Source organism: Peromyscus maniculatus, chromosome 14 (assembly GCF_049852395.1).
Source record: "Peromyscus maniculatus bairdii isolate BWxNUB_F1_BW_parent chromosome 14, HU_Pman_BW_mat_3.1, whole genome shotgun sequence".
In the NCBI taxonomy this organism is placed as follows: Eukaryota; Metazoa; Chordata; class Mammalia; order Rodentia; family Cricetidae; genus Peromyscus; species Peromyscus maniculatus.
Genome location: NC_134865.1, coordinates 71,424,454 through 71,440,751, shown reverse-complemented (window position 1 = coordinate 71,440,751; position 16,298 = coordinate 71,424,454). Strand labels below are relative to the sequence as shown.

Below are 16,298 nucleotides of genomic sequence, written 5' to 3'. Positions count from 1 at the left end.
GCACCAAAAAAAAAGGAATATGCCTTCTTTTCACAGGCCACCTGCTGCCTTGTGGCTCTGAGGAATCATCTATTTAGAAAGGAAATAGAGCCGGTGGTGGTGGCGCACACCTTTAATCCCAGCACTTGGGAGGCAGAGCCAGGCGGATCTCTGTGAGTTCGAGGCCAGCCTGGTCTACAGAGTGAGATCCAGGACAGGCACCAAAACTACACAGAGAAACCCTGTCTGGAAAAACAAAAGAAAACAAGTGCTGCAGTTTCTGAACCCAGAACAAAGGCAGGCATGATTGGGATAAGATCCTTCACTGACTAATTTCAGGGATCCTCAGCCTCTTGAGAACAACATGTATTGCCCACTACGGAGCCCTGCAGTCCACAGAGCAAACTGGTCTCCTGAAAAACAGCCACATTAACTTAGCCTTTACTGTGCAAAGACCACTGGCCCCGTGGCTCTGTCTGAGGCACTGGCTTTGGACACATGAAGGGTGTCCTTGTGGTGCCGATAAGCTTCCCTAGTGCGGGACCCTCCTGTCTGCGGCAGGGAGCTGTGGGCGTGCAGCCTCAGCAGCTGTAAAGTGTTGCCTATGCTGACTACTTCTGTCAACCTGACAGAAGCTAGAGTTGTTTGGGAAGACGGAACTTCAACTGAGAAAATGCCTCCGCTCCATCAGCCTGGACTACAGGCAAGTCTGTTGGCATTTTCTTAGTAAACGATTATGTGGGAGGCCCAGCCCACTGTGAGTGGTGCCACCCCTCAGCAAGTGGTCCCGGGGTGTATAAGGAAGCTAGGAAGTAGCACTCCTCCAGTTCCTTTCTGCTTTAGTTCTTTCTCCAGGTTCCTGTCCTGACTTCCCATCGTGAGGGACTAAGCTGTGAGATGAAGTGAACTCTTGCCCCACCCCCTAGTTGGTTGTGGTCATGGTGTCCATCGCAGCAATAGAAAGCAAACCAGACAACCCTTTATTGGGAGCAGAGAGCAGCACAACACAGTGACCCACGGATGGAGATGCCTGATGGGCACCCTGCACAGCATCCTTCGAGATAGGCTCTACCAGCGAAACTCACTGGAAAAATGGATTCCTTGGGGCAGCTTCCCACCTTCCCAGGTCGGGGAATGCATTAACTTCCCTGAAGGCAAACGTGGGTCACTAGAGATAGAGCCCCTCAGGGGTGCCCTCTTGCTTTTTATAAAGAACATTCTCTTTAGATTTTTTGAAGTCTTCATTTGTAACTTTCATTCTGCGTTCCCGCAGGGCCATCAAACCAGCTTCTGTACAGATTGCCTGAAAGAAAGAACAGTATGAGCTGGGCTTAATGGGGCATGCCCTTAATCCCAGGCAGAGGCAGGACAGGCAGGACAGGCAGAGCCAGGGCTACACAGAGAAACCCTGTCAAAAAAAACCAAACCAAAAAAACAAACAAACAAACAAAAAAAACCCAGTATGTTCAGCTGAAACACTTATTTTTATCTTACGGAATTCAGAGAGATATTTTGAAATAAAGTATAAGACTAAACACAGTTGCTCATTTGGGAACAGGTTATTTTTTAAATGTCTCATGCATCATAATTTCTGAAAGAATCCAAGATGTATAAACTGGGAAGACTTTAAGGGAGAGAACTGGCCCAGGGACCTGGAGTTCTGAGCTGTGGCTCAGGTTCTGACAAGCTATGTGGTTTGGCCAGTCAGTAAATTCTTGTAGCTTTACTTTCATTAAAGATATTTCTAGGAGATGGAGCAAGTGATAGGCCCAAAGGCAGGGACTTGAGTGTATGCCCATTTCATTTACCTGGACTCAGAGCATACACATATTCCTGTTAGCTATGTTGGCATACAGTAGTTATTCTAATACATTCCTCAGTAGTTCTTGCCCAAGTGAAACAAGAGCCCTTGGACACATGCGTTAGAATGCAATCCAGGGCACTGAGGAGACTGCTTGGGAGTTAAGAGTGCATGCTGCTCCTGCAGAGGACTGAGTTTGGTTCCTGGTACCCACTCTGGGCTCACAACCATCTGGAACTCCAGCTCCAAGGACTCCGATGCCCTCTTCTTGCCTCTGCAGGTACCTATATTCCTGTGCACATTCCCCCACACAGACACACATGATTAAAAATTAAATGTTAAAAACAACAACAACGCCAAACAAAGCAAAAATACCACAATCCTGGCACTGAATGTTGTGTGGAAATGGTCATCAAATTATTTACTTTAAATGGTTCAGCCAAAAAGCAGGTGTGCATGAGGACAGGAAAAGGTTAGCCAATGTAGGAGATGGGCATGTGGGTATACATGTACTTCTCTGAATGCTGGGAAAATTTTAAGAAAAGTTTATGTAGTACAATTAAAAGTAATTTCCAATGAAAAAGAAAAACTCAGCTCTTTAACTCAGTTCTGTGGGACTGATGCTAATGACCTGAGTGCAGGCACTGGCCCGGAGAAGCACTCAGTGTGCCGCTTCTACCTAAGACCCATGCTGAGGAAGACCCCGCTCCTTGAAGGAAAGGAGCCTGCACCACATTCATTGCTCAAAGGCCTTGACATAAAGACTGGGCAGCCGAGGAGAAACGTACTAACTCATTTGCAACAAAACCAACAGTAAACTTGAGTAGCTCATCAACACAAGGTGGGAACGACAGTGCAGTGTGGGGGGCCTCTGCAGCTCTGGGGTGACCTCTCCCAGCAGACACTTTCCTGGCAGAGGACTAAAGATGAAGTCTGACTTACTCAAGCAGGTCACTCAGGCCTTGTACAGTGGGTGGTCAACAATGTTAGTGACTGATCCTTGTGGGTTCACGGGGGTGTGGTCATTTACTTCACAGATTAATGCATTAAATGACTTTGAATAAAAAGCAAATCTTCCATTTGGATATAATATTAAAGCCACCAAGTGACTATGATGGTAAAACCGAGGCATCCACACACTTGGCCTAAGTGCCACCCCTAGAGTTTGCAGTCTTCCCTAAAAGACCAAATTCCCCGAGGAAGCCAGCCCACCCAGTTACTCACCTTGATGTCAGCCCCAGAGAGGTCATCCTTTGCCATGATCAAGTCATCCAAGGTTACATCATCAGCCAGTGTCATCCTGCTTGTGTGGATCTGGAAGATCCGCTTCTTGGTCTTTTCATCAGGCAGAGGGAACTCAATCTTTCTGTCAATGCGGCCTGCAGGTACAAAGCTTTCAGCGACTTCCATTCAGACCCAGACTGTTCCAATTCAGAGCCTTAGCCACCCACAGGTGTTGGACGATGATGTGGGGTGACACACAAACCCTAAAAAGTGAACACTCACTTCTGTGCTTTGTCACCATCTACATCTGAACTGAGCCCCCTTAAGCCCCTGACTTGATACCTTCAGGAATAAACCAGGGAGATCTTGAATGGCATTAGTGTCTACCTTAGAAACACTACAAAAACTAGCTGCAAATTATGGCTTCCAGTGCTACCTGAATGTAAACAATAAATCATGGCCTATGACTCCTTAGGGATGAAAGCAAACGCTTGAGGCTAGAACTTCTGAGTATGGGGAGGAACTAGAAAGCGAGGGATCTCAAGGAGACAGACTTGAACTCGTGTGTGTGTGTGTGTGTGTGTGTGTGTGTGTGTGTGTGTGTGTACATGTGGTGAGGACAACTTCAGGCACCTACCACCGTGTTTCCTGAGATCAGTGTCTCTCACTGACCTGGAGCTTGCCAAAGGCAGCTTGCTAGGCACGCTGGCCCGCCAGCAAGTCCCACTATCTGTCTCTACCTCCCCAGTGCAGGGTGGGGGGTGGGGGTCACAGCTGCACACCATGACACCCACCTTTTGTACATGGGTTCTGCAGACAAAATTCAAGCCCTCCTGCTGATAGGCAGGCACCTTTCTAACTAGGCCACCTCTCCAGTCAAGTAGATGTGTTTTTGGTAAATTATGCACACAATAGTATTTGCCATTCTGTGTACCGTTGTATAACATCCCCCAAAGCATATTTCAATCACAAACTCATTAATTTTCTACAAGGAAACAAAAGCAAATTTGACCTGGTCTGATAAGTGCTGGATCCAAAGTTTCTATTCGGTTTGTAGCCATGATAACTTTTACATCTCCCCTCGAATCAAATCCATCCAACTGGTTCAACAGTTCCAACATTGTTCGTTGAATTTCTCTCTCACCTCCAGAATTTGAATCATATCTTTAGAAAAAGAAGAAACAAAGACCCAGCCATTCTGTTAAAAGCAAGCACGCAGCATGAAACCCAGCCTTCTTTTCTTGGCCCAAAGGCTGCCCCCTATGACTCTGGCAAAACATTATCAGCACCTGTGCTCTGGTCAGGAAAGTTCACATTTAACAATGGCCACTGTGATGGATGAGTGATTAACGCCTTCTAAAAAGGCTGGAGGAGCTGGCACGGGCCCCTTTTCTCTGCTGACTGCTGGATGTTGGAGGACTGAGAACAAGCATAATCCTGGAAGCAGAGGCGGCCCTGAGCACACGCTGATGCTAGGGCCCCAGCACAGAGGGAAAACAAGCTTTTGCCTTTTGAATCCACCCAGCCATTGTGTTTGCAGCAGCACAGATGAAGACACTTCCCAACATCACAGACCACAGATCTGCACAGCAACTCAGTGCCTCAGCTCCATCATTTTTTCTGTCTCCCTGTTTGGTGCCTGATGGCCCAACCCACTAACTGGAGGGCAAAGACAACCATCATTACAGCAAGCCCCTAGAGTCCGGATGGTACTGGCTTCATGCAAGTGCTATGACACAAATGGTCTCCAGACGTTGCCTGGGTGGGTGCTTAAGGCCCATGGAGGTCCGAGAGCCAAGTATGCAGAGGGCCGTGCACAGCAAGGACTTGCTACACAGGGAGGGCCTGACACTGTTTTATCTCATACAACAGTTCAGGGCAAGTCTACCTTTTGGTCCCAATGGCATCAATTTCGTCAATAAACACGATGGATGGTGCATGTTCTTCAGCAACTCGAAACAGCTCCCGAACAAGTTTGGGCCCGTCACCCAGGTACTTCTGAATAAGCTCTGAGCCAACCACTCTCAAGAAGGTGGCTGAAGTTTGGTTCGCTACTGCTTTGGCCAGTAATGTTTTACCTATTTGGGGTAAAAAGAATAAGACAAAGGAGAAAACCATGTAGCTGCTGTTAAGACCCCTCACCACACACCAGCAGCTGTCTGGTGCTCTGCTCTCCCAGCCTAACTACATACTCCGACAGCTTTGAACTCTCTTAACGTCATCACGATAACGTCAGCAAGTATCTTTTACTTGGTTATTTTTTTCTCATTAAAAAAATTGTGTGTTGTGTGGTGTGTGGGGGTCATGTGCATGGAACACACGTGGAGGAGAGGACACCTTCGCAGAGGCCCTTCCCTTCCTCCACCTTCACATGGGTTCCGAAGATCAAACTCAGGTTGCCAGGCTTGTGCAGCAGGCACCTTTATCACTGAACCATTTTCTCAGCCCTACTTGGTTATTTTTACACCTGAGCGTAAAGGAGCCTCTAAAGCAGTGGTTCTCTACCTGTGGGTCGTGATATCCTGCATTATCAGATGTTTATGTTACGATTTATAACAGTAGCAAAATTACAGACATAAAGTAGGAATGAAGTATTGTATGGTTGGGGTCACCACAACATGAGGAACTGTATTAAAGGGTTGCAGCATTAGGAGGGCTGAGAGCCACTGCCCTAAACGATCACGGTAATTACCTCTGCACTAGCAATACAACAATCTGGTTTTTTTGGAAAGGAGTTTTTTCCTGGGTCCATTCTAAGTTGCATATAAATTAATGCAGCCAGACATGGTGGTACATGTCTAGAATCTGGCATTTGGGAGGTAGAGGCAGGAGGATTAGAAGTTGAAGGTTATCTTGAACTATATAGTGAATTCAAAGCCAGCTTGGCCTTTATGAGACCCTAAGTCAAAACTAATGAATGAATAAACAAACATACACACAAACAAAACAAAACTTAACCCATCCAACCCAAGACTAGAAGACCAAATAACTGCTATGGAACTATCAGTGATAAAATACTGTCTGGGAACCCTAGGCCTGGCCCTAGGACACAAAGCAGCCTCCAGCACAGGCCACAGGGTCCACTACTAGCAAGGTGGTACTGGGTGGGCTTGTGAGTGGCCCAAATACTGAAAGCAGGACCAGTCAATGGAGCCCACAGAGGAGAGCTGGGGAAGGAAGCTTAGGAGACGTCTCAGTCTGTGGTATGCCCTTCCCAATGGAGGCAGTTCCTCTCACGGATCTCAAATGGTGTTTCCAATGTTGCTCTAGGCCCTGGTACTTTCTTTCAGGTTACACACATTCACAAAACAAGTTCTCAACTGTGGCTGACTGTGCACACTGAATTTACTTGGGAGCTCTAAGCAATGTGGATGCTGGTCCCAGCTCCAAAGACCAGTCACCAGAGCACTCAATTCAAGACTTTTAGAGCTAGTAAGACCATGGCCCCTGTGAAAGGGAGAGGGCTGGGTGTTGGCTCAGGATGCAGAGGCAGAACTGTAACTGCCTAATTGGCCTTAGGCAGCTGGAAAATGACCAAGGGCCAAACTTTGTGACAACATGTGGTAATGATGCTGTCCTTGGCCACGGACCGACCAGGGCGGTAAAGACAGAGTAGCGCCTCTTAAGAGGATGAGATCTTAGTGTCCAGAAGCAGCCAAAGAAGCTGCCGGCTTACAGGGAATCCCTGAACAAGCCCTGCCCCTCGGACAGGCCCGCCCACCGTGCACTGCAGTGTCCACATCCATTCACTACATGCTGGCAGGCCAGTGCACAGTGCTGCAGCTCCAGCCCCGCACCAGCTCAATGCTCTGTGGCCCTGGGCTCAGCACCGGCCTCATGGTAGCTTTACTTTCTCATGAGATGAAGCAGAGTGGCGGCTTTTTCTTCTAGCTTCAGGCTTCTGGAGGAAGGGACTTCTCAGTCCCTTGGTAGCTTTGACCACAGGTCAGTTAGAACTCAATGTCAGCTCTCTCAACAATGACCGACCACTCCTGTTTTCAACTGCAGAGTAAGCACTGCTACATATTGGTCTCTACAGCTCAGGACAACTAACTATAATGAATAAATGTGTATGCACTTTTATCATCATCCAACAAACATTTACTTAGTGCTACTGCACCAGTAGATAGACCTGATCCAAACACCTCAGTAGAACTTTGAACGCCGCCATCTCCACTACGGGTCTGAGGCTTGGCCATGCTCCAGATTATTGTGCACATGCCTTTGAGGCTGGGACCAGCACAGCCAACCAAGGTTGAGAATGTTTGTGTTGTGTGTATACAGGGTGGTACTGGTTTGCTGGACTGAACCCGGGGCCTTTTGAATGCCACTCTCCCTCCCACCCAGTCCCAGTTAAGCCAAGGACCTGTGTGTGGTGTCTTATATTCTGCCAGTGCTGCTGGAGATAGTGATTTGTCTACAGTGTCCAACATGGCATACCTGTTCCTGGTGGACCATAGAGAATGACCCCCTTAGGGGGCTTTATCCCCATCTCTTCATAATACTCAGGATGGGTAAGAGGAAGCTCCACAGATTCCTACAGAGAAGAAGCATTCGGTAAAAATGAAAGTCTAACTGAAGTTATTAGCATTATTTGACATGAAAATATCTTGCTTTCCATAGAATAAGTAGAAAAGTCATTCTTTTAAAAGGAGATACACCTGACTTCCACCCGGTAGGGCCTATTGAAGAGGCCAGCATCTCACTGGAATTTTTATTACCTCTCTTTCTAGGCTATGCTGCTCCCCTTTTCTTTTCCAGAAGTCAGCCTTGAGCATCATTTAAGCCATTCTGGAGCAAAGTAAGACTGAAGAAAGTTAAAACTCACCCTCTTTGATTAAACTACAGCCAGAACCCGGGAAGATGTCCTGACAGGGGGTCCCACTAGGGTATTACATTACATACTAGTCCCAACTGTGGGAGAGGTCAACCGTGGCGGCCTGGGGTAGCCCTCACTGACTTCCCTATGGGGAGAGCAGGCAGAGAGCTGGCTCAGTCACCCCAACAACCGCTTCTCCCCAGGCTCTAGGGCCACTCAGGCACAGGATCATGTCCTCGTCCCAGCACTTGTGTGAGCCCGTGTAAGTACAGACACCTCCACACAACAGCACAAGTCGGCACAGCTAGGAACAGCACGTTCTCACACAAAACCCACTCAACGGGAAATATGCAAAGTGTTAAGATGCTGCAGGACTATCGCACAGTTTACTGTGACTTCTGATTCCTAACAGTTCAGAACACATAAAGATCCACAGCTGAGCCAGGCGGTGGTGGCGCACGCCTTTAATCCTAGCACTTGAGAGGCAGAGCCAGGCTCTGTGAGTTCGAGGCCAGCCTGGGCTACCAAGTGAGTTCCAGGGAAGGCGCAAAGCTACACAGAGAAACCCTGTCTCGAAAAACAAAACAAAACAAAAAAAACCAAAACAAAAACAAACAAACAAACAAAAAAAAAAGATCCACAGCTGGAATTAATTAATAAAAGCTCAGAGGTCCCTTCCATACCTTAATTTCCTGGATTTGGTTGTCCAGTCCCCCAATGTCTGCATAGGTCTCCTGGGGGGCCTTTTCCACCTTCATCACTGTGACCAGGGGATCTGTGTCATCCATTAGCACCCCTATTACGGCATGTACCTACAAAGGATCAAGTCTTAACATGTGACCATGAGGTCCCTTCATCCTGTTTATGACAAGCAGTACCAGTTACAGTGTCTTTCTCTCCAATCCTGTGAGTGCTCTGGTGAGCCAATTCTGGGACAAACAGCCAGGTCTAAGGAAGGACATACTCCTGTGGGTTTCCTTAAAGATCAGCAACTCACCTTGTGGTTGAGCAGGACTGAACAGCCTGGCTCCAGCAGATCCTTGTCCACAAATGACAGGATGCTGACGTAGTGTTCTGAGCCCACAGATGTGGACACAATGGCGTGATTATCATCAATGATCTCTTCCAAGGTTCCCACAGACATGGGAGTCCCCCTGAGATCATCCACTTTTGATCTCTCCTCCTAAATATGAACAAGAAGGAAAAGCATTGGCCCTTAAGTTAGATGATCCGTTTGTCTGCTAGAGCTACAAAGAAGCAAACGCCTTCTTTTTTCCTTATTTGTTTTCTGTGTGTGTGCATCTAGTGTGCAGAGAGCAGAGAACTTGCTGTGCGTGTACTCCTGGCTACCCAGAGAGCTTCTGGGTGGTTCTCTAGTCTCTGCCTCCTTTGTTGGGGAATATTCTTTTAAGGTGTGTTACTTCTGTTTATGTTGCATTTGTTTAACTCTGTGAAGCTGTGTTACTGTGCCTGTCTAAAACACTTGCTGGTCTAATAAAGAGCTGAATGGCCAATAGCAAGGCAGGAGAAAGGATAGGCAGGGCTGGCAGGCAGAGAGGATATATAGAAGGAGAAATCTGGGAGAGGGAAAGATCTAGGAATGAGAGAAGCCAATAGTGAGGCAGGAGAGAGAATTAGGTAGGGTTGGCAAGCAGACAGGATAAATAGAAGGAGGAGAAGAAGGAGCGAGAGGAGGAGGAGGACTCCAGAGGCCAGACACCCAGCTACACATCAAGCTACAGAGTAAGAGTAAGATTTACAGAAGAAAGAGAACAGAAAAACCCAGAGGCAAAAGGTTTAAGTTAAGAAAAGTTGGCAAGAAACTAAGCCATGCTAAGGCCGGGCATTCATAAGTAATAATAAGTCTCTGTGTGTGATTTATTTGGGAGGTGGGTTGCAGGCCCCCCAAAAAGAGCAGAAATAAATAACAATACTCCTGTCCTGTTATAGGGTGCCAGGACTACAGATGTGCACTTCACCTGGATTTCTACCTTTTCACAGGGTAACGTGGTTGCCAGGGTGCACAGCCAGTGCTCTTACCTGCTGGGTCATCTTCCGGGCCCAAAGCAGCGAATGCTTTTAAAAGCTAGCCACCAAGAGGCCTGCAGAGGTCCGACTACCTGAATCCCACCTGATGACAGTTTTAGGTTCTAAATCGCATTCAATTAGTAAAGAAGACAGTTCCAGAAACTTTTCCACTCACCTCTTGTTTTTCTTCCAATGGTTTCATCTGCTCCTGATTTCTAATGAATTCTTCCTCCATGAGAAGATAGTCTTTTATTCTCTCTAACTTCAGTAATTTTAGGCGGCACTGAGTGTGAGGCGTTACTGTAAATAAAAATAAGGCTTAATATATCTGGAACTTAAATTTTACAATAAAATCTTATTTTATGCTCATCAGAAAGCCACTAGAAAGGGCTGGCAACATGGCTCAGTGGTTAAAGTGCCAAACCTGAAGCCCTGAGTTCTATCTCTCAGAACCACATGGTAGAAGTACAGAACTGAGTCCTGTAAGCTGTTTTGACCTCCACATGCCTACAACTGCATCCGAGTGTGCATGTATGCACACTTGTGTACACTGTGACATGTATGCACACTTGTGTACACAGACACTGTGATAAAGGAGCTGAAGAAATGGCCTAGCAGGGGACCTGAGCTCAGTTCTTAGTGCCCACATGGCAGCTCCAAACTATGTGCTTGGCACACGCGCAGTTCACCTATACACAGGCAGGCAAAACACTTATACACATAAAATAAATCTTGAAAATCAATAAAAAATAAAGCTAAGTTCAGGCACAACCCAAATTTTAATACCGTAATACTTCATTTTGCAGAATGAAAATGTTTCTGAGACTGAGACTGATTTGTAAACTGTAGTTTCCATTGCAGGGCACACTTAACCCCAGTCCCCGGGAAGCTAAGGCAAGAGGATCATGAACCTAAGGGCAGCCGGGACAGCACAACAGGACCGTCAAGATAAAGCTCTGTGGGTAAAGGCACTTGCTGTGCAAGCCCAATGACCTAAGTTCCATCCCCAGAAAAGTGACAGGAGAAACCAACTCCCAAAAGCTGTCCTCTGACCTTTACAAGCACACTGTAGCACGTGTGTGCCCCCTGTAAAGTAATAGAAAATTTACAAAGCAATAAATGACTTACATTTTTAATACCTCAGAGGGGTTGGCTATTTAAAGACAATGAATGGGATTTCTTTCTTTCTTTTCTTTTCTTTTTTTTTTTTTGAGAAAGAGTCCCTCCATGTAGCCCTGGCTGGTCCGGAACTCAGTGACCTATCCGCTGGCCTCTGCCTCCTGAGTGCTGGGATTAAAGGTGTGCACTACAGCGCATTGTGAATGGGATCTCTTAGCATGAGACACTCTCATCTAACGTTGCATTTTCAGATGAAGCATAACTTCTACACCAGCCCAGCAGAAGGCTCCACAGGAGCTAAGGAGAACCAGGGTATAACCACAGCTTGGTGCTTCCGTCTCCCCACTTCCTGCCTCCCTTTACACACTGTACTCTGTGCAGAGCAGTCCCCGGGAGCTAGGAAGACAGCAGAGGACATGGTCATTACCCAGCGGCAGTTTGCTGGCAGCATCTGGTCCCTTGGTTTTCTTCTTCTTTTTCCCCACTCTGGTTGGGACAGGAGGTTCATATTTCTTTTTCTTGTCCTTGAGTTTTTAGAAGAGTAGGAAAAAGAAGTCACAAGGAAATTATAAAATGCATTTAATTTTGTATCGCTACCATCTATTTCTAGGGGGTACAAATATTCTCATCTTTTAGGTTATTTATGTGTATATAATTGTCCTTTTTATTAATACTTAAAAAAATTAAAATGTAATTACATTATTTCCCCTTCTCTTCATCCTTCCAATCCCTGTCATCACCCCCCACGTCCCACTTACACTGATGGCCTCGTTTTGATTATTGTTACATATATAAATACAGCCTGCTAGGTCTGTAAAATAACTGTCTTTTATAAAGCAGATTACGTATCCCTGCACTCTAAGATTGAACTGTACTGAGTGAACGTGATCTCTTTATAGAAATGGCAGAGACTCAGATTTTTTAGTGAGTACAAAGAGGTCAGAATTGAGTTACTTGCCGAAAGTCTGAGTAAGGCGAGGCACTTCTCCCACCTCAGTATGTTACACACCTAGGCACACTACTTTAAAACTTCTCCAGTGTTCATGCTTTAACAACCATTAACTCAGGCCAATACGCTTTTCAGAAACAGGACACAGGTGGTCCACCTGCAATCCAGCTTACCAAAACAGCTACTACATCACTTGGCTTTTTTTTTTTTTTTTTTTTTTTGCTTTTGGAGACAGGGTTTCTCTGTGTAGTTTTGGTGCCTGTCTGTCCTGGATCTCACTCTGTAGACCAGGCTGGTCTCAAACTCACAGAGATCCGCCTGACTCTGCCTCACAAGTGCTGGGATTAAAGGTGTGTGCCACTGCCGCCTGGCATCACTTGGCTTTTTAAAGTTTGTGGCTCCACGAAGAACTCACTGAGACCCACTGGCAGTTTCCACAGTGACATGAGATCATGTAAATCTCTTGCTTCTTATTTACCTTGTCATCCTTCTTGCCACCCCCAGGACCATGGCCACCACTCTGACTTTGACCCTGTCAAAAGAAAGGACAAAGATAAATTCAGAATACAATCACTTCAAAAGAACACCCCACTAGTACTGTGATTCTAAAACACAGCACAAGACCCATTGTAACCCTTAGAAACCTGAGAGTCGTGCAGCCCAGGTAAGCCCTCAGTGTGGAGAGATTCTGCAAATAACCATCTCTCAGAACCAAGACCCACTCTGTGATGTAGCTGTCACTAGGAGGCTGACAGAGACCACTCCTCTGAACCAGGAGGTTCAGAACTTGACATGCTTTAATATAAGCTACACCCCAGACTCCAGGAAAGCTGTTGCACACATTACACAACCATTTCTCTCTCCAGAAGATTCTGACAGCACCCTACCATGCTCCTGGCCTGCCAGCGTGGGGGTCCTGGACAAGTTTCTCTTCTCAATATGAAAGGCTGTCACCTGAAGGTGTTACTTGATGTATTAAAAGCGCACTGGGATTTCTGATTTTAAAACTGCTGAACACAGGGCAATGACTCAATGAGGTATTTTAAATATATTTGTGAAAATACATAGTTTAGCGCATGTGTGGGTGCATGTGCACATGCCGGGGCACACATGTGGAAGCAAGCCAGAGGACAACTTACAAGCATTGATTCTTTCCCTCTATCTGTGGGTCCTGGAGATAAAACTCCAGTGGTCAAGCCTGATGTCAAATGCCATCTCATCAGCCCAATGGTGGTGTTTTAAAGACAAGTAACAGTTAAGTAACTGATCAGAGAAGCCACTCAGCTCCCTTCAGTCATGCCCAGGAAGGAACCTCTAACTAATATACTGGCTGTTTCCTTATCAAGACAAAACCACCACAGCGTTACTGAGTAGAATTAATGTCAAACATGTTCCACCACATGCAAGGTTCTTAAAACTTTGTGTTTTATTCTGAAAGTACATAAGGGCCAAAAAGAGATTCTAGGAGACAGTCATGTTGAAATCGGATGTGCAAGTTAGAACATTTCCTTGCTTCCTAGGGAAACGTGCTCATGTCTGAGGCAACCAATGCTTAGGAGGTGTTTATTATGGGCCCAATCTGTGCTATTATTCTCTCACTACCATTAAAATTCAACACAATCCCAAGACAGATTTCATTAATCCCGCCACAGACGGAAGAATTGTTGACAAGCCTGAGAACGTGGCCTGTGGAATCTGAATTCTGGTCCGAACACTAGACTATGTGGCTGTGGGTGAATCAGGATCCTCCACTGAGCTTGGTGTCCTTAAGTGGATGATACCAGCTCCTTCCCACCTATTGCTGAAAATGAATACAGCAAATACACCCTTAGCACTTCTATGGATTAGGTTCTAATGATAGATTACTGGGTCGGGATTGTACCTGTCACTGTGGCTTCACGGGTGTTGGTCCAAATCCAACATGGTTGTATCCTTCACACTCTTGTCTCTATCTTCCGCCCCTCCCCCGTTCTCTTCTCGCCCCTGCCTCATTTGACCCTCAGCCTCCCAGGAGAGAGCTATGACCCTCTAAAACAATCAGCCAATCACCCAGCCCTCCTCAAACCCATCAGCTGTTCCTTATGGTCCTCGGCTCAGCATGCCTAGCCTTCCCAGGTTCATCTACCATTCTCAAACCGTTCCGGTTTGGCTACAGGTGGAAGCCATTTTCCTCATCTCTGGGATACCTTACATGTTTCTCAGTCTCAAAGAAGAAGAAGAGCTAAACCTTTAATAAAGCTCTTAAAATATGCTGAGCAGTGTACTAAGCATTCTTGGAATATTATCTCATTTGATTTTAAAAAGAGATTTCTTTCCTTAAAAGTGTGTGTGTGTGTGTGTGTGTGTGTGTGTGTGTGTGTGTTCCCAGGATGCCAGAAGATGGCACTGGATTTCCTGGAGCTGGAGTTACTGATGGTTGTGAACTTCCAGGACGGGTGCTGGGAACAGAACTTGGGTCCTCTGAAGTGCAGCAAGTGCTCTTAACCCCTGAGCTATTTAATCCTTTACCCCCTGCATTTACATACAAAAAGACCAAGGTCCAAAAAGGTTTATGCACATTGCTACAAAGCTTGTAAGATATAAAGGCAGAAATCACACGAAGGTCTTCTCTATAGCAAACCCTGGGTGTTTTAACTGCTCTAGAAAACATAGGGTCTGTATTCCACCAATGGCCACTTGCTGCTTTTCAGTTTCCTCACTAAAACGGGAATATTAATAATTATCTTCGGGGCTGTTCCAAGGAATAAGAACAACTATAGAGAAATGTCCGGTGCATGTTCAGAATACTTTCCATAATTCTTCACAGGGCCTTTGTGTGTTCTGGCCTCGCATCTCAGGCTGTTTCAGGTCCTTTGAATTTTCTAATCCTTCTGCCCGGCCCCTGCTTCCCTCCGGTATCAGCACGGATTACTACTCCCTTACTCGCTCAATTTTTCGGTCTCTACTCAGCTTTCACATCCTCGGGGGTCCTTTGCGGACACCCTAAGAAAAACAGCCGCTTCTTACAACACAGCCACGAAACGATGGCTGACCCGGCCCTGCCCGATCCCGCTCCCGCTCCCTGACATGTTTACTGTCTCCCTTCTCTAGAGTGGAAGCGCCCATGGGGGCAGCGACGCGGTCCGCCGAGCTCCCCCGCCACCCGCAGCACCCAGACCGGACGCCGGCCCAACGGGACAGCGCTGAGTCGCCGGCGGCTCGAGTTCCACGCTGGTTCCGTGGCTCAGCCGCTGTCACCCGGCATTGGCCGGGCGGCCCGGCTCGGTTCCAGCCCTTCAACCTCTACCCGCCCGGCTCGCAGCAGGTCTGTCCCCGGGACTCCGCGGCCGCCGTCCGTCCGTCCGTCCCGCCCGCCCGCGGCCGCCGAGGAGCACGACCCGCTCCGACCCCGAGCGCCGCGTTCCCGTCCCTCCGCTCGCCGCGGGGCCCAGGCCTGGGCCGCGTCGCCGCCTCCTCCTCCCGCCTTCGGTGCCCGCGACCACCGGCCGAAACCCTGAGTCACTCACCATCTTTTCCCGGTCGTCCTAGCCGCCGCCGCCGGAAGTGCAGCCACCAAAACGACCCCGTCAGAAGCGGAAGTGACTAAGACAAGCTACGGACGCCTAGAAGGACCAACTCCCTGCAGGGCGAAGTTAAGCGCGAAGGGCTCGTCCCTCGCTGCTTGGTACAGGCAGGGATTGGTTACACACTTGTGGGCAGAACTTAAAAATAGCTGACCTGAGGGAATTCTAAATAGCTACGGTTGGGCTGTTGTCCGTAACTGAAGACAAGGGTCTTCGTTATCAAAGAATTAGGGCAACTTTGAAAATTAAAAAAAATTTAAATTATGCAAAAATTATAACCGGAAAGAAGTATTTGCGCCAAGAACTGGAATGGTACTTGGGACTGAGAAGTTGACGCGTACACAGCTTTTAAGTTCTTTAGTTTCTGGAATTTGCCAATTTTCCTAAGAATGCTCCTAAACTTGTGAGTCCCCCTCCCCCCCCCCCCCACCCCCCATGACAAATGACTGATGATCGCAAATACTGTGTTAAAATTACCCTTGAGGGGCTGGAGAGACATGGCTCAGCAGTGATAAGCAGGGGACCCAGGTGGCCGCTAACAGCCACCTGTAACTCCAGTGCCGTGGGATCTGTCGTCCTCTGCTGGCCCCAGCATGCAATGCATGCACATGGTGCGCATAATCAATGCAGGCAAACACTCAAACACATTAAATAAATACTTATTTATTTAAATATTTAAATATTTATCTATCTATCTATCTATCTATCTATCTATCTATCTATCTATCTATCTATCTATTTATTTATTTATTTATTTATTTATTTATGTTTTTTTCGAGACAGGGTTTTCTCTGTGTAGTATTGGTGCCTGTCCTG

At 47.0% G+C, this 16,298-nt stretch overlaps 1 protein-coding gene across 2 annotated transcripts; it reads right to left on the bottom strand.

Annotated features, from left to right (window-relative positions):
- Positions 1-936: 936 nt before the first annotated feature.
- Psmc1 (proteasome 26S subunit, ATPase 1) lies at positions 937-16,046 on the bottom strand. 2 transcript variants are annotated; one of them, XM_006991808.4, is made up of 11 exons: positions 15,426-16,046; positions 12,398-12,451; positions 11,398-11,494; positions 10,027-10,151; positions 8,821-9,006; positions 8,507-8,635; positions 7,445-7,541; positions 4,893-5,082; positions 4,017-4,168; positions 3,005-3,159; positions 937-1,282 (listed from the first exon to the last, which is right to left on the bottom strand). In XM_006991808.4, the coding sequence occupies exons 1-11, from the start codon at positions 15,426-15,428 to the stop codon at positions 1,148-1,150; spliced, it is 1,323 nt and encodes a 440-aa protein (XP_006991870.1). In that variant the 5' UTR covers positions 15,429-16,046; the 3' UTR covers positions 937-1,147. The 2 variants fall into 2 exon arrangements, with proteins under 2 accessions (XP_006991870.1, XP_076407336.1); XM_076551221.1 differs by lacking the exon at positions 15,426-16,046 and adding an exon at positions 13,802-15,203.
- Between the last annotated feature and the right edge of the window lie 252 nt (positions 16,047-16,298).